The sequence below is a fragment of the Elephas maximus genome, chromosome 5 (assembly GCF_024166365.1).
Source record: "Elephas maximus indicus isolate mEleMax1 chromosome 5, mEleMax1 primary haplotype, whole genome shotgun sequence".
NCBI classification, from domain to species: Eukaryota; Metazoa; Chordata; class Mammalia; order Proboscidea; family Elephantidae; genus Elephas; species Elephas maximus.
Window position 1 is genome coordinate 98,795,069 of NC_064823.1, and position 19,178 is coordinate 98,814,246.

Genomic DNA, 19,178 nt, shown 5'->3' on the forward strand with positions numbered 1-19,178 from the left:
GTTCATATATTCCTTTCTCTGGAATGCCCTCCTTCACTGCCTCCCTTCTATGTTTGCAAGAAAAGTGCTGGAGATTTTTTCAAGAGTTAGTTAAAATACCACCTTATCCAAAAAACTTTATTCACCTTCTTTTCTTTCCTATCCTCTTCCCACACCACGATGCCATGTTCTTTTTCTTTTGCATTCCATCTAGTCATGGAGTCAGCTACTGCATACCTGCTTTGTTTATTCCCTCTCTCACCAGCAACTGACTATAATGCCCTTGAGGAAAGGAACTACCTTACAGAGGGCTGTTGTGGCTAGTAGCCATCAAGCTGATTCTGACTTATGTCAACCCCGTGTGTGCACAGTGAACTGCTCCATAGAGTTTTCATGCTGTGATCTTTTGGAAGCAGACCTTAGGCCTGTCTTCCAAAGTGCCTCTGTGTGGTTTCAAACAGCAACCTTTTGGCTAGTAGTAGAGTTCTTAACCATTTGCACCACTCAGGGGTTCCTTTTAGAGGGTACAAAATGGTGGCACAATGGTTAAGAGATATGCTACTAACCAAAAGGTTGGCAGTTCAAATCTACCAGCCGCTCCTTGGAAATCCTATGGGGCAGTTCTCCTATCTCCTCTAGGGTCGCTATAAGTCAGAATCAACTCGATGACAACGAGTTTGGTTTTTGGTTTAGGTACAGTGTAATTACAAATAAGTGAATTAAATTCTTTTCTCCCCTAAATATTTATAAAAAAATAATGTTTAATTACATGGACACACTGGTGGTATACTGGCTAAGAGCTATGGCTGCTAACCAAAAGCTTGGCAGTTTGAAGCTACCAGGTGCTCTTTGGAAACTCTATGGTGGTGGTTCTACTCTGTCCTATAGGGCCGCTATGAGTTGGAATCAACTTGACAGCAATGGGTTTGGTTTGGTTCAGTTACATAAGCTATAAATCCATGAATGTGCCCATAATATAAAGTTCATATTTTAGAACAGTATTTCATCTTCTGTCCCAGCATGAACAGAAAATATCAAAAAGTAAATAATTTTGTTGAAAATTCATCATGGATCTTCCACTGTATATCTCTGGTACGATTACCTCAAAACAGAGACCCAAAAAGGGGGTACATAACAATAGGTGACACTTACTAGGTCTCGGGTTCTATACGCTTTATCGTATTTAGTATATTTATATACTGTGCTTAATCATCACAACAACAATAAATATACTTTTCTTATCACATTATACAGATGAAATAATGAAAAATTTAAAAATGTAAGCCCCTGACTAAGTTAAGACAGTTAATAAACAATAAAGTGGGACTGAACCCAAATCCCTCTGATGGCAAAGCCCATGTGTTAACTATAATTCCATACTACCATTTTCTCTGTGGCAGTAAATGAAAAACAGTGACAAAGAATTAAAGATATGTGTAATGACCAGAAAAAGGAATAGCTTCTTAAATAAAGAAAAAAGAAAAAATCATCAATTTAATTAATTGCATTATGAAAGGAAGAAAGAATAGAATGCATGGCCGATTTTCTGCATTTCTGCTACTGGAGTCAGATATCAATAATGCAGAATCAAAAACATGGATATAAGACTATGAAAGTATGATGTCCTATGCATAACACCATCTAACCTGCCCTTCTTACATTTTAATTTTGGGCTAAGGCTTCTATAAATCTAATAGAAATTTCCTCTCTGGATCTGGGATATACTTCTGACATTGTTTACTTCCATGCATTATTTGACTTTAAGGAAAACTGAAGCAAAAGGAAGAGATTACACAGTGACTGACTAACTTATTCTGAAAAGCCTCCAACACTGAGAGTGTGTAACTTACTGCTTTGAAACCTATATACAATTCTCATAACATGGCTGATAATTCGTGAATTACAGAAACAAAAATACATTCCTAATAAAATTGAAGAAGCAAAACTTTTTTTAGCCTAAATGTTAACTATAGCATTTGTTTACCATTATTCATATTCTTTGTAACAAGAAAATCTAATATAATATAATTTTTCTTGGCAGTTTGAAAGGCTACTCACACACTTTCAAGGTGTGAGGAAATACAAACTGTAATTTATGCAAATAGAAAAAAAAAGATAGTTACGGGTTATCCAATAATTCTGGAAATGCTTGAAGACCAAACTCACTAATACATTTATTTTCAATTTGATACATCATTGTGATATTTGCACCTTTAGGGAAAAAAAAAAAAAACAGGATCCTAAAGAAATGCTTTGAAATCATATTAAGGGCCGCAAAGCCTTTTTTTTTTAAAACTAGAATACCTCACTTATTTCCCTAGATGCCCATAACCCTTCTTCCCACATACAAATACAATGTTACCCCAGATGTGCATAAGAACTCTAAAGACTGATGAGCAAAGGATGTATTTTGCATATCAATTAAAATTGGAATCTTGTCTAAACTGTCCAACCTCACTGAAAAACACAAATATATGTGAACAGGGGCCTTTATTTGGAATAATATTATAGTGTCATATAAAGCAAGAAAGCTAACGCAGCACTTTGAAGGACACATTATATTATTTTCCTGCACTAAAAGTTACATCCAAAAGGCTGAGCTTGTAAAACAGAGGACTTTTTTGTTGCTGTGGTAACATTAATCTCTGCTCTTCTGTCATCTCCCTGCCTCCCCATGAATTCCTAGACTTCACCTACACACTTCATACTGTAATGTAATAATAGAATTAGAACCAGCTTTTTCAAAAATTGGGGAGTAAAAACGTTGAGAACACACCAGAAGGATAACTCATCACTGTCAATATAAATAACACTAATAAAAAAAAATATATTAAGAGTAACAAAGTCTCAGATTTTCCAATGGTCATTTATTATATCAAAAATAGGAAAGCCATAAGGAAGTAAAAAGAAAGTGTTTAAACACATGCACACACAACACTTCCAGGCCACTCTAATTCAGAATCAGAAGGAGACATAGGGGTCTGTTCTAGGAATGGTGTAGTGTTGGAAAACTAATTCAAAGCTACATAGCCCTAACAGTGGAAGTTCTTTTTGCCTTTTAAGAGCTTCATATTTTAGGAAGGTAGAAGTGAACCAACAATGATAATATGATAAAAACTTTGAGAGAGTTAGATTCAAGGAACAAAGAGGAATTACAGATGAAGGGACATGCAATTCAACCTGTAAACCTTTCCCTGAAAGTGAGGACATGCAAACTGAAGAAGAGTCGAGTGTTACAGAACATTCCAAATACCAAAGCGTATCGTCTGTCAAAGGAATGAAAGCAAGAGACTTTCATGTGGCTAAATTATAAGGCATTTGTTGGAATGTGGTTTGAGGCAAGAGAAAAGGTCTTGCCTCCTAACCTTACTGGTTGTTGTTAGTTTCCATCTAGTTGACCTCCAACTCATTGAGACTCCATGCACACAGGACAAAACACTGCCCAGTACTGTGCTCTCCCCATGATTGGTTGCAGATGGGACTATTATGATCCATAGGGTTTTCACCGGCTTATTTTCCGAAGTAGATCACTAGACCTTTCTTCGTAGTCTGTCTTAGCCTGGAAGCTCTATTACAGCCTCTTTGGCTTCATAGCAACACACAAGCCTCCACTAACAGAGAGATGGTAATCTATATTTAAATCTCCCTCTTCTTTGTTTATTCCAGTTGCCATTACTTACCCTACCAAGTTAGCGATTTTGTGGTGTACAAAAATAATTAGCTCCATTCCCAAATCATTTTGTTATGAGTAACTCAAGAAATGAACATTTGCAACCATTTCTCTGTCCCTATCAATCTGTAGGAAACCCTGGTGGCCTAGTGGTTAAATGCTACGGCTAATAACCAAAAGGTCGGCAGTTCGAATTCACCAGGTGCTCCTTGGAAACTCTGTGGGGCAGTTCTACTCTGTCCTATAGGGTTGCTATGAGTAGGAATCGACTCAACGGCAATGTTTTTTTTTTTTTAATCAGTCTATAACACTGCCTTTTGTAAACTTACGTGAGCTTTGCAATTGTGATCTTGGATCTATTACTTTAAAAACACCCTTTTTATGTGCAGCTTTTATTTCTAGACTCTTAACCAACCAGAATACCAAATATTTCCTTGAGATAAAACATCACTTTACATGTTATCAAGGGACATGCATATTGTAGTAGTCAGTTCTAGTTAGACAAGAATATAAATAAAAGTTTATTTTTGAGTCATTCTCAAAAGACACATAGAGATTATTGTTTTGAAATGCATGTTATGTTAATTTGCTAATGAGTGTAAATATGAGCAGATCAGTCTCCCGCTTCTTTCCAAATTTTGACATAGAATGTTGTGCTAAGAACTTAATGAATGCCAAATATATCTAAGCCTGCAGATCAACTGTCCCAACTCTGTTCAATTTGTTTCTTTGTCATAGTGTTGAAAAGTATACATTGCAAATGCACATATATAGCAAGTACTTTTTTCATCTGCTTCATGGGAAGGCAGGAATCCTAAACCAAACCAAACCTATTGCTGTCAAGTTGATTCCAACTCATAGTGACCCTACAAGACAGAGAAGAACTGCCCCATAGGGTTTCCAAGAAGCAGCTAGTAGATTCGAACTGCCAACCTTTTTCTTAGCAGTCGAACTCTTAAGCTCTGTGCCACTAGGACCCCACCTTTTCAGCTGCCTCATGGGAAGACAGGGGAGCTCAGAAGTCAAGTTTAATCTTGGCTCCACTACAGCCTTGGTACATGTCACTAGTAAACACAAGGAAGGATTGCATCAAAATCCTAGCGATGCTCTTACATTTCAGAAGATTGTATCACATCTAAGACAAAATTGAATGCCTAACAAAGAATAGTATTACCTTTTTAAAATCTTTTTAATGAAAATGACTTAAGCACAACAAATACTATTTTTTTTTTTTAAATCTTTGTTCCTAAATTGCATATAAGTTATGGGTCTTTAAAATTAGGTCCAGAATGGTTACCAGGAATGGGAGGAGAAGAGAGGGAAAATCACTAATTCGATAGTAAACACATGTTAGCTTTGGTGAAGGGAAAGGCAATACACAATATGGAGGAAGTGAGCACAACATGACCTAGGCAAGGGAAGACACTGAGAGATACATAAGAATAAAAGGCAATGACAATAAATACTACAACATATACAACCCCGCCACGACAATAATAACAAACAATAATTTATGAATACATAAATATGTATGGTGAATAGGTGTGAGAGGGTGAATACACAGGTTTGGTTGTGGATATTTCTACATACATATTTGTATGTGATTCATGTATATTCATATACAAAATAGAACACTCAGGGAACGCAGCCATGGAATCTTCCTAGACATAACTGAACACCTCACAGGACAAAGTTACTGGGCTTGAGGGCTGGCGACAATAGTCTCGAGGGACATCGAAGTCAATTAGCATAACATAGTCACTGAAGATAATGTTCTACATCGTGCTTTGGTGAGTAGCTTCTGGGGTCTTAAAAGTTTGCGAGTGGCAATTTAAGATACAGCTATTGGTCTCTTTCCATCCAGAACAAAGGAAAGTGAAGAAAACCAACAACTCAAGGAAGCAATTAGTTCAAAGAACTAATGGACCACAGAAACCACAGCCTCTACTAGACTGAGACCAGAAGAACTAGATTGTGCCCGGCTACCACTATGGACTGCTCTAACCGGGATCACAACAGAAGGTCCAGGGTAGAATGCGAAAAAATGTAGAATAAAATTCAAATTCATAAAAAAAGACTAGACTTACTGGTCTGAGATAGAGATTGGAAGAACTCCTGAGACTATGGCCCTTAGACATCCTTCTAGCTTAGAATTTATGCCACCTTTGGAGATGATCTTTCAGCCAAATATTAGACATGCCCACAATATAAACAGTAATACCCAGGAGGAAAGTGCTCCTCAGAACTATCATCTGTACGAAACAAAAAGGGTGACATCTACCCAAAAGCAAAAAGGAGAAGGCAGGAAAGCCAGATAAATAGAAACAGGAAACTCAGGGTAATAAAGGGGAGAGTGTTGACACATTGTGGTGACTGCAACCAATGCATGGAACAATTTCTGTATAAATTACTGAACAAGAATCTAAGTTGCTCTGTAAACCTTCACCTAAAGCACAATAAAAAAAAATAAATAGGTTCAAAACATTGGGTTTCTATTCAAAAGTGTATTGAAGAAGTCATTTGTAAATGTTTAATCAACAACGTTGCCTTTCCTTTCCAACATTCTTCATTCCCTCATGTCTTTCTTATCTCAGTAAATGGTACAACCTTTCGTCATACAATTTCTCAAGCCAGAAACTTGATTGTCTCCTTTGGGTTTTCTCTCTGCCTTACTCACATATCGGATGAATCTCCAATGAATGAGGACAGTGGTCCTCAACACTAATGTCACTCATTCCCTGAGTCAGGGCCACCATTACTTCTCACCTGAATCAATATAATAACTTGCCCATTTCCAGTCTTGAAGTCTTAAGTTCATCTTTCAAACTGCAGGCAGCCATTACTTATTTAATTCCTCTAAGAGCCACTTAATTGTTCCCTCATTGCCATCAGGAAATTTCCAAATTCCTCATAATGTTATATCATGCACTTTCAGATCAGATCCCTGACTACTTCCCAGATCATTGCTAAAATGATGTCTAACATTTACCCTTTGGACTTCTATGTTCCAATCCTAAAGATCTAGGCTTTTGTGCTGTGCTGTTTCTTCTGCCTATGATTCTATGATTTCTTTCATCTCAAAAGTCAAGAAGAAACCTATTACTGTTGAGTCGATTCTGACTCATAGCAACCATATAGGACAGAGTAGAACTGCCCCACAGGATTTCCAAGGAGCAGCTGGTAGTTTTGAACGTCTGACTTTTTGGTTAGCAGCCAATCTCTTAACCACTGGACCACCAGGGCTCCTCTGTTACCTCAGTGCTTAGCTAACTACTATTTGCCTGTAAGGTTGTAGTTTAGATGAAACTTTCTCTTTAGGAGCACCTCTCTAACCAAATGGGTAGGTGACCAGGTAGGTACTCCCTCATCGTGCTCCACAGTGCTCTGTGCTCACACCTGTAATAGGTATCCTAAGCATAGACTCTTCTCTGCACAATTGCTACTGAGTGTACCCTGGGCCATAGGATAACCATTGACACTATTAATTAGATGAGGAATATCAAGCCAACCAAATTGGGATTAAATTCCCTTTCTTGGAAATTTGAACTAAAAGGCAAGGAGGAAGTAATTAGTGGTTAGTCTTGAGGCCTAGAGTGTTGTTGTGTGCTGTCCAGTGGATTCTAAGGTGGCAGTAATGGCACTGAATTTGGGTTGACAACTATTTACAATGCAAATGAGAAAAGAAAGCTATTGTAACTCCAAGATAGAGAAGAGCACAAGAAATAGGCCAGCAGAAAGAAACATCCCCTGGTACTATTTTCTGATACCCAAGTTTCAGGAATCATGAGTCCTTACATTCCAATAATAAGTTCCTCCTATTTATTTATTTTTTTTTATACTTAGTGTCACCTGAATACACACACACATACACACTCCTCCTGTTCATTACCTTTTTTTTTTTTTTTTTTAAACAAACAAAACTCTTGTCTGGTAGAAGGTATCTTCTAGCAAGCATTTACCACACTGTACTCTCTTTGTGTTTCTCTCAATAGACTGAAGGCTCATTGGGAGATTAAAGTTTGTGAGTTCTCCATCTTTGTCTTCCTGGCACTTAGCACAGAGCCCAGCATGCATTTGCACTCAATACAATATTGCTGAATAAACCACTGAATGCAAGAATAAACAAATGCATTTCTGGAATTTAATAAGTCAGCCTAAGTAATTTTAAAGGCTTTTGTTTAAAATTTAAAAAATCGAATGAAGGTTTCTCTTTATTTATAATAATTATTTTCGAAGCATTCCTATCTATAAACACAGACTCCCAAGAATGGGAAAAACAAAACAAAAGTTATGGTAGCATTTGACTGTGGTTCTCCAAAAGGACTGACAGAATGCATAGGTCTCCTGTAAAGGCATTTTTGCTCCTGCAAAAGGTAAACTTCAAAATACAGTTTAGAATTTTTACAACTTCTTGTCAGTATTGAGATGCTTTAGCTTTATTCCAAGAGAACACATGTATAAAACTTACATTCTATATGTGTGGCTTGCAGAAGGGTTATTTGTGGTTCATCTCAATGGACTTTTTATATATGTGCATGACAACCACAATTAAAGTAAGGAATATGCTGATTAAAAAAAAAAAAATTAACATTCCTTTAGCTTCTAGGGGAAGTCTTGATATCTAGTCATTAACTGGGCAATCTGCCCAAAGACTTCTTTCTGCCTTAATATGCTGAAGAGGAACTTCTGAGCACTTTTTTTTTTTTTTTTAATTCTTTATGCTTTGCTGCTCTAATGTGAAGTCTTAATTGCTATGAATACAAATACTCCTTAGCTCCCAAGGACTGCTATTAGCTATCAGGAGTCAAATGAATTCAAAGAAAAAAAGGGCAAAGTTTAATTTCAAACCAATAAGAGGGTTTTTTTTTTTTTTTTTTATGCTGCTGTTACGGTTGTTTTCTTTGGGTTTGTATTTGCTTGTTTGGCTATCTGTAGAACAAACAGGCGTTCACGTGCTTAAAAGAAAAATCAATTTTATTTTTAAATCAAATACTTCCTTAATATCAGTCTTTATTATTTATATTTATTTCTGATTGATTTCTATAACAGACTATTGTTTTAGCTTTAAGAAAGCTGAGGGAAGGAGCAAAGGTAGGAGCTTGAATTCCCTGACATTTTCTGGTTTGAATTCCTCCATGCCTTTTCCATTTAAAGAGCTCAAGTTAATATACTATTTCTTACTTCAATTTTTAATAGCTATCGAAGTACTCTGATTGTACGTACTATCTTGTATATCAGGAAAGATTATACCTCTATAATATTTACTTAATCTTCTTTATTCTTTCTACAGTGAGGACTCTACAGAAAGCTTCAGTCACACTCTGCCTCGTTGATATAATTACTTCTGCACAAGAGCAACTTTCAAAAAGTATTATTTCATCATAACAGATTAAAACAATTCTGTAAACTCCTTTTAAACTACATGACATTTACCTGTTTCTATTTATATCATATGAAATTTGCTTTTTACCTTCATTTTTGTTTCTGTCCAGAACAATAAAATGCAATTTTCTTACTTGTAAGTTGACAGAAATATAGAATTTAAAGCCATCACTATACTATATTACGGAGAAAAACGCAGAACCAAAGTCAAATTCATAAAGGAGACCAGGCTTACTGCACTGACGCAGACTAGAGGGATCCCCAGGACTACAGCCTTAAAATACCCTTTTAACCTGGAACTGAAGCCGCGCCCCGAGGTCACTTTTCAGCCAAGTAACAGATTGGCTTATAAAACAAACAATAACGCCCATGAGGAATGTGCTCCTTTAAACAATCAACAAGAAGAGACATAATGCTCAACATTTACCCAAAAATAAAGATAAGAAGTCAAGGAGGGGCAGGAAAACTGGGTGGATGAAAATGGGGCAGGCAGGGTGGAAATGGTGAGAGTGTTGCCACACTGAGGGGTTGTAACCAGTGTCACGAACAATTTTTATATGAATTGTTGAATGGGAATCTAATTTGCTGCAGAAACTTTCACCTAAAATGCAATAAAATGTTCAAAAAAAATGTTCAAAAGTTTACACTAAATACTGCCAAAAGCATGGCAGAAACCATAATCAAATGATACAGAAAAATCTTATTAAACTATAAAAATTGGGGGAAGTTTAAATTCAGCCAATTTCATAGAAAAAGTTCTGTACAAAAAAAACACACTGGAATAAACTAAATAATGTTAATTTTATATTGCCATTTAACAACATGAATAATGAAAAATAAAAGCATGATAACTTTGTAACAAGTGACGCATGTTCTAGGAAAAAGTAAATACACTCATTCAGAGAATTTTAGGCTTGAAATTGTTTTGGAAAAGAGAAATCAGAAAAGCAAAAACTAAAATTCTTACAGAATGTTTAGAATACATTGTCCTTGAACTTTGGTAATAGGTAAGCATCCATTTTATATGCGTCTATGGAAGTATATGCACCTATTGACCACTCTGCTGCTTGTTACTACCACCACTGCTGCCCAACCATGACCACTGAGAAAGAACTGCTACTCTCATTTAAAAGATTATAGGCCATTGATTAAACCAGGTGACTTAGTGGACAGAGCCACTGTGAGTGCAGCGTTACTCACATACTGGATATTTCTATATGTCTGCAGTAATTGAAGAGTTAGGTTTAACTCTCACAGGTATCTTAAATCTCAAATAGATTTACAATGCACTGCCATCAGTCCTTGAACTGAACCAAAGTATCCCAACCTATTTTACCAGAGAATTCTGTAATGGGGTTTGGAAGATAAGTTCAGCTAATACAGTGGTGTTTCATTGTCCTTTGCCAGTATTTCTTGCATGTATAGTTTCTTAAAGAAATTAATGGATAAGAGGCGTGGCTGTGTTTTGTGACAAGACTTGATATTCATGGATCCCCCAGTCAAATGTTTCCCAGGCTTTTTCGGGTTGTAACACACAGAGAAAATTGTGAGTATACAGTACCCTGGGGAAAGTTAGAGGAGTACCATTCCCTGTGTGGAGTTTTGTAAGAGAAAAAAAAAAAATATATATATATATATAATATTGCCTAAATATACATAATTACATAAAGAAAAATAAAATATCAAGTATTATGGAAAAGAATAAGAACTGGATTTTATGCAAATATTATGTAATGTTCTTTAGTGAAGCTTCAAGGGCTGATAATACATACACCACTTGCTAGCTGCATAGGCAATATTACAAATATATCACTTTCCAACATTTTCATAAGAAACTTAAGTTGTTTCTGTAACCATAACTTTTCCATCGTTTTATGCTTTAATGACTACACATAATCCCTAACAAAGATGTTTTAATGATAATCTCCTCCAAATCTCAATAGTCCCCACTAATGATTTCCCCCCTCAAAAAGCAGATAAACAGATATGTTAAAACTTAAGTATTAAAACCATTCAAATATTATAATAGTTGAAATTGTCACTAAACGTAATTTTAAGTTTCCTGTGATAATGCAGAAACACTTCAAACCCAATAAACTTTTTTAAAATCAAATATTTCAAAGTAATGATCAGGCTTTAATCAGAACAGACATGCATTGTTAAAGTAACTGACCAGGATATCACTAAACAGAAACATCAGCCAGAATGAGCTGACACACATGACAAATAGACACTCATGCATCACTTAATATTCAAAATACATTCTGCGAAATAAGGATGTTATATGATTAGGACATTTATATACAGTCAGTCCCAGGATTATGAAAGAGTTCTGTTCCTAAATCTGTCTTTAAATTGAATTTGGATGTAATTCAGGACAGTTAGGTATGATTCGTATCTAACAGCAGTTAATCAAATATTTTAGTATGTAGTATATAGTGTACCTTTCTATGCATAAAAAACATTAAATACTTCCAAACACACTAAAACATCTTTAGCACAGTAAGACAGTAATAATAATAATATTTTCATGTGCATCACAAAGTAGCGCCAGTTTGTCATATGAATCATTGTATGTACCTCAAATTTTGAATGTAATAGACTTTATGGAGGTTAGTTCATAACTATGGGTTGTATGTTAAATTGGCTGACCATAACCCAGGGATGATAGAAAGTACAGTACAGTATATACATAAGCCAGTAACAGAGGTATTTATTATGACTATCAAAACATATGTATTTTAGGTTATACATGTACTGTACCATTCTATGCCTGGCAGTGCAATTGCTTTGTATACAAGAGGCACGAGATACATGTGTTGCGTTCAGATAGCTGTTGCGATCAATACATCTGGTTACATCTGCTATGTCCCATTTTCTGATCAGGATTTCTGAACTCTATTATAACCTTAGGGGACCACGGATGTATATGCAGATGGACTTTGTCCAAATGAACATTATGCAGCACATGACTGTACAAGAGAACACATTCGGGGCACTGCCTGGGCCTGAGCCTCCCAGGAGCCCCTGTCCAGCCTCCCCCAGCCCGCTCTCCCCACCGCTGGCCGCACCTTGGGCTGCAATCTGTGATCCTTGGGGACCTGGACCGCGAACTCCTCTGGCAGCTCCACGGGGCCCTTGTCCTCGATGAGCAGTGGCGCGTTCTGCAGTTGGTTGCTGAAGGAGATGTCTGGGTGGTAGAGCACCTCCTGGGCCGCGCTCAGCACGTCGCGGTGGAGCAGCGAGGGCTGGATGTCGATCATTGTGCTTGCCACCTGCGGGGACCGCAGGGCGCACCATCAGACCCTGCTCAGCTTAGGCCAGACTCATAGAAGCCCAGGTAGAGGCTATTCCCAAGGCTGCTCTCTGCTGCAGGCTATAGGTCGGGGACTCCAGCCACCCCAGATCCCATTAAGAAAACCCTAGGGCTGAGGAGATATCTCCTGGTCCGTGGTAAAATACCAATTAGGAAGCCTGGCCTTATTAAACACCATCTAATAAAGTAAAAAATACTTATCATGACCCCTAACAATAATTAGAAAATTAGACGTAATTATTGACATCGGAGTAAACTACCTGAAAAAACATATTATTTACATTTTCATAGAGTTCCACTATTGTGACAAAAATTTTTAAGACTACCAACTATATAAATGTAAACAAAAATATTGGTTCCTGAATCAAATTTTTATACAAAAAAGATTGATAAGGTAATATGTGAAGAAACTTAAGTTTCAGAGAGATTTGTTTATATGTCTGTTAATTCATTTCGTTTTGCTTTATTTTGTTTGGTCTACGATTGAGCTTACATGAATTGTTTTATATTCATTTACATGTTTTCAGTTCAATTAACAGTCTCTAAAGTTATTGTATTAAGATCTGTGATGGACATTAAGGTGAAAGGGGTATACATACATCTTTGCCATTTATATACACAGTGATTTTACTGACAAATGGTACAGATTACATAAATGAATAAGTATGGGAGACCAAGACAATAATGCGAAAATAAAATTGTACACATACATATATTTATTAATAATACACAAAATAGTCATACATTATATGCTATGAAAAACAGAGTGACTCAAGTGCAGATTTTTTTTCTGGTGAACTGGTACATGAGGTTTACATTTCTTTACATTAATGCTACTAGTTTAATAAAAAAGAATGAAAATGAAAATGTACCTGCTAAAAGGGAATGAAAAGACTTTACAAGGAAAAAGATTTTGTTTTACACAATTATTTCTAACAGACCGTAATATGCAAGTTTAAAAACACTTTAATAATGCTATTTGAATAGCACTGAATAATCAGAAGAGAAACTAAAAACTAAAAATATCACCTTATACTGGAAGCTTATACAGCGGTGCTACAATCTGATACATAAAATGTGTTACCAAGATATATGTTTCCCTAAAGAATGAAAAAAAACAGCCGTTTCTCAATCACATGAAGCGATACAGACTTCATAGGAAAAAAAAAAAAAAACCATATTAAGATATGTTTAACAATCCACCTATGAGGAGAACGTTAAAAGGTTAAGTGTGATAAGTCTGAGACATCACCCTAAAACGATATTTTTACTTAAACTCATCATAATGTATGATTACAAAATATCTAGTCGAAAGGTAATTTAAATGTCATTTTGATATTCTGTGTGAATTAAAAAGGTGTTAAAGAAGGAAACAAGTTTTTAAGACCAAAAAAGTTGTGAAAATCAAAGTCTCTAGTAATTGCCTTCTTTGATGTTTTCTGGTGACACTTTTTTTGATCTTTTGGCTTCTAAAACTTCCCACTTCTCACTGTCCTAAATGACGATGTGACTACATTTTAAAATGGTTTTACATGAATACATATAGCTATGGTTTCATTAGCATCTTTGTAACTACTGTACGGAGGGAAATTAGCAAAAGGTTACCAAGGTATGTTTTCCTACAAATTTCAGTTATAATAAAGTTCAAAGAATTTACCCTCAGCCAAGTTAACATATATCTGGAGTGATGAAGAATGCACTTATTTGTTCAATCATTCAACAAATATTTTCTGAGTTCCCATTATGTGCCAGGTCCTCCTCTAGATGCTGGAGATTTTGGTGAAAAAACAGACCATGTATCTAGTTTAATTAATCATATGCACTCTAGTAAAAGAGACAGGGAATATAAAAATAGATAGATAAATATTAAAGAAACATATATAGGTATGAATGATAATACTGAAAATTTAAATAGGGTAATATGCAAAGGTTACCTTTCTAGAGTCTTTACAGAAGACCTGTCTATGGGGATAAAATTTTAAATGAGATCAGAAGTTGCTAGTTACACAAAAATCAGGAGTAAAAGCTTCCCAGCCTATTGAAAAAGTCTCAAGGCTGGAATCACCTTAGTCTGTTCAAGGAATAGCACTATGGCCAGTGTGGTTGTGCTGCAGGGAGCCAGGCAAGGAATGGTCTTGGATGAGGTTAGAGAAGTAAGCAATAGCCAGATCATAAGCTTTGTAAACCAGTATAAATGGTTTAGATTTTATTGTAAATTTAAGAGAAATCCACTAAAGGTCTTTAGCAGTGTAGTGTCAGGTATTTCTTCTTTTTAAAGATCACCCTCATTGTTGTGGCTAATAAAGGATAGAGCTGCAAAAGTGGAAGTGGGGAATCCAGTTAAGAGTCTGCTGCACTGTCCAGGAAAAATAGGCTGGTTTTAACCATGGCAGAAGTAATCGAGTTGGATGGATTCTAGACATGTTCTAGAATCAACAGAAGTTACATATGGATTCAATATAGGGATTTTTTACATTAAATAACATAATGAATGACAAGACCATTTAGTGAAATGGGGAAAATTGGGAAAGAAGTAGTTCTGGACATAAAAAACAACAATTCCTTTTAACAAGTTTAAGTTTGTATCTATACAGATTTCAAGAAGGCAATTGGTTATGAAATCTAGGTATTTCAGGAGAGGTCAAGCTTTTCTAGTGCCACGATGGGTTATTAATCTATAAGTATACTGACTTTTATAAGACATACATAAAATTTGCACAGTTATTGGACGAGGAGACCTAGTTTGCTGAAGTTCCTTCTCAGAGTACAGAGAAAGGTCCTCACTTGAGTCATACAAGCAATTGAAAGTGACGGTTTTTTCACAAAATGGTTGGAAAAACTTTCCACAACTCATTCCTCAGTACCCAGTTTCTGTAAATATCTTTTGCTAGTAGAATTTAATTCCCTTACTTTGCTGATGAAATAAATGCTACAATTCCTTCAGAAATCAAGGAAGGCATATATAAATCTCTATTCACATATGTTAAATGATATTGTTTCAATTCTTTATATGTAGTTGATAATTTTTGAGATGGCAAAGAGATAAAGAGAGTGAAAAGAGAAAAAGGAGACAGTAAAAAATGGAATGAAGAGAGGGAGGGAATAAAGTAGGGTCCTCAAACGGCTCTTAATCTGGTATCATTAATTTGCGACAATCAAGTATTCAGTTTAGGAGATAGAATACAACATTTGGGAAAGAAGGGTACGGGAGGAGAAGGAAAGGCATGGGAGTAAGTGCCTTTCAATGAACTAGAAACCAGTTTTTCCCAGGAGTCAATTTCCTGGATAGGCAGAGAAGGATAGCTTGTTTCAAAACTCATACACTGCAGAAAGACACATCATCTGAAAAATATAATACTGTCTGTATCTAAATGAAAGAATCTCAGCTTAAACAAGAAATAAAAACACACTCAAACAAGAACCAAAAAAAATGAGTTTCCAGGAGATCTAGGATGAGTAGGCTTGATCAGGGAATAAAATGATCACATGGGTTCAAACTGAAGAATACAAAGTACAAGGAGGTTAAGTAGGCTATATGTCTATAGTTCACCCTCTAACGTAGATTCACCACCTCTGTAAAAGGAATCCAGGGTCACCAATCAGTGACAGCAAAAGTGGAGAGGCTGTTACATAGTCTACACGGGGAAGAGCTATTAGAACAGAGCCAAAATCTTAACTTTCTTTTTTTTTTTTTTAAAGGTTGTAGAGGTTACACTTAATGCATGACTTCTAGAGAAATATTTATTTGAGTTATAAATGTAAATCTTATTTTCTTCCATAGGCTATTATAAAAATAAATTTTCAAGATAAACATCACAGTTATAAGTCTGGTATTCCATTAGAAGCCTGGAAGCTCAAGTCTGGAAAGAATCACACAATTCACATGTTTGATAATGCCCCTTAGACCATTTCCCAACCTCCACATAAAGTGACAGTGATAAAAAACTCACTCTGTCCTGTGGCACTGAGTTTCATTTGAATTAGCAAGTTCTTCCTCGTGTGAGGAAGGTAATACCTATACCCTGGCATTCTCCATCCATGTGTCTAAATTCTATACAGAGAGGCCAAGAAAACAAATTAAGTTACTCTATAAAGGTACTTCTCCCGAGATATGTGAAGATAGCTGTCACATCCAAAATGCCTCTTTTCATCTCCAGATTCTTGGTGGGGGGAGGGGCTGTTTTTCTTTCAAACATGTTTCCAGCATGTTGTAGCATTAACTATAATTTGGAGACACCTCCCTCCCTCTTATCTGCCTCTCCCATCTCCATTTGAGACCACATTTTCAAGCTCTTCTAAGCAATTCTGTTTCAAAGATAATTTGGGGTCTGGCACAAAAAGTGATAATAAGATCCACACATCTTCTTGTTCTTTTTTTCTACTATGCTTCAGAGGAAGAAACTCCAAACCTATCTCTTAAAAATTTGCATACCTGTTTAAGACTTCATTTGGAAAAAAAAAAAGCGGGGGTATTCACTATGTTTTTTTTTTTTTTTAAGTTTGAGTTGCACTAATATTTAATACTCATCATAATTATTGTAAGAGTTATTGCTATATCCCAACCTTCCCCATAGTCACTTGACATTCAGATATTTTTACTATTTAAACAGTCTGATTCTGCTTCTTAGGTGAGCAAACATGAAATACGAAAATTAGTATTTCACTACCTCCTGAAGAGATCAACATATTTACCCCACATTTATGTATAGCCTTCCAAACTCTAAAGGTCATCAGGACATCAGAGTTGCTGAATATTGGTTGAGGGTGGATATGACCCAAAAAGTTAAAAAAGGAAATATGAGTATTCAAGCATTCAAGTATCTGTGATGGCACCAGTGTTTTAATATTACCTGTGAACCACATAATTAAAAGAGTTGCTGTTAGCTGCCCTCAATCTCTGACAAGGTGACCCCATGCCTTTCTTCTGAGATGCCTCTGGGTGGATTCAAACCACCAATCTTCCAATTAGCTGCCAAGTGCTTAAGCATTTGTGCCATCAACTAATTTTCTCCTAAACATACAAGCCTAATTCACTGTTCAAATTATCCTCCCTAGTAGGAAATTCTTTCCACTACTGCTCAGCCTTTCCAAATTTTATCCATTTCTAGTGTCATTCATCCCATAATTTTTCCAACTACCTTTACATCACTGAACTCCTGAAATGAACACTATATATAGTCACCATTGAATCTCACACTACATACAGTCTATTCACTAACAAAATTAAAATTTTGTGTTTCTTGATTTCCAAGGTTTAGACAAACACAATATTGCTTTCTTCTCCAAATGGAGTATTTTTTTTTTAATTCTACCTCCTTTACTTTATAATAGTCTAACTTACTCTTTATATATGCTGTTTCGGTTGTTCCGTCTCATTTAAATCAAAGGCCTGCATAGTAAGATAAGAATTCAGCAGGTTATAAAAACTCCCTTGGAAAAGCTTAGACTCTATGGTTAAGTGATTTTGATTTGAATTCCTCTTCTATCAATGACTTGAAATGTGTCATTTCATCATTAGATTGACCACAGTGACTCTATTTTCTCATCTTAAAATCACTGCTACTACCACCTATGTCTCATTGGGCTGTTATGAGTATTAAGTGAGCTATTGTGTGTGGAAGTGTTCAGTTAACTGCAAAGTGATGTCTGAATGCTACAAATTATATTAAAATAGTTATAACAGCAAATGGTTGATACCGAATGTGAATCTAACTTCAGTGTAACATATATATAAATACCTTCAGATAGACAGACAAAGAGAGACAAAGAGGGCTATGCTCTTCTTTCATTTTCTTTCAAGTAAGAAAAAGCACATTTTTCAAAGTTGTTTCATTATGCATACCTGGAAGGATCTATCTCTTGCCCAGCACTTCCATTTTGGCCATACAAAAAGATTACTTTCCCGATTTCTCCCTAAAGTGTATGCAGCGGTTACATAATTTCTTTATCAGCAAGGTAGTAATCTCTAACAATAGTCATAAAAGTCCCAATTCAAGCACCTGACTAGGGATGCCACCAAGTAGAAATTACAACATGGAAGTTCTAACACAGAGAGAAAAATCTGATTCAATTCTGGGTCTTATAAAAAAAAAGGCTCAACAGCGATAAATTGTCCACCTGTGTATAATGAAACAACTTTCATAGTACAGCTGGATATTATTCAGTTTAATTCAACAGGCTCATTTATTAGACTGAATTGTTTCATGAATTGTTGGTATGGCCTATGTGGGTAAGCAATTTTCCCTACAGAGTAGGTAGAGTAGGTTCCTCACTCTTATTTCCAAACAGCGCTTGTTAAAATAAAACAAAACATATTATTGCTATACTTTCACAATAAGGCTAAGTAACCAAGTTACAAAAGCTATGTAAGACATGCTGAGTATAGTGGAAGACTCAAACATTTGTTAGAATAAAGCTAAAGGTCAACAATGTGTAGTGTTAAAAAATAAAAGAATCAGCTCATAAGATTACTTTTTAGATGGCTTTCAAATCTGGCATCTTTCATGTGCTAAAAATAGAGGGTAAAACTGTGGCCTATTAATTGTAATGGCTGCCTAAATTGTAATATTGTAATGTAAACACCTCATAAAAACTTGTGAACATGAATAAGCAGGTAGTAAGTTCCAATTGACTTCACGGCACTGGGTTTGGTTTGGTTTGGTAATATGGCTTCTAACTAAAAGATTATGTTTTTTTCCAATCAAATTCTATAAAATATATATTACATATCTTATTCATCAGATGAGTGGTAAGTAATAGTAAGTTTATGTTTTTTAATTAAAAACACCTGCATCTTTGCAAACATAATTCAGCGTAAAAAATATATACATA

The 19,178-nt window shown here is 35.7% G+C and overlaps 1 protein-coding gene across 12 annotated transcripts in view; it reads right to left on the reverse strand.

The window, feature by feature from the left end:
* Positions 1 to 19,178, reverse strand: part of ADGRL3 (adhesion G protein-coupled receptor L3) — a 945,099-nt gene that overhangs the window by 553,771 nt on the left and 372,150 nt on the right. For 11 of the 12 annotated variants that reach the window (XM_049886210.1, XM_049886208.1, XM_049886206.1 and 8 more), the window contains one exon: positions 12,103 to 12,306. The exons of the other annotated variant lie outside the window; for it this stretch is intronic. In XM_049886210.1, coding sequence (XP_049742167.1) covers positions 12,103 to 12,306 — 204 coding nt within the window. The remainder of the gene's footprint in view (positions 1 to 12,102; positions 12,307 to 19,178) is intronic. 12 annotated transcript variants of the gene reach the window in all.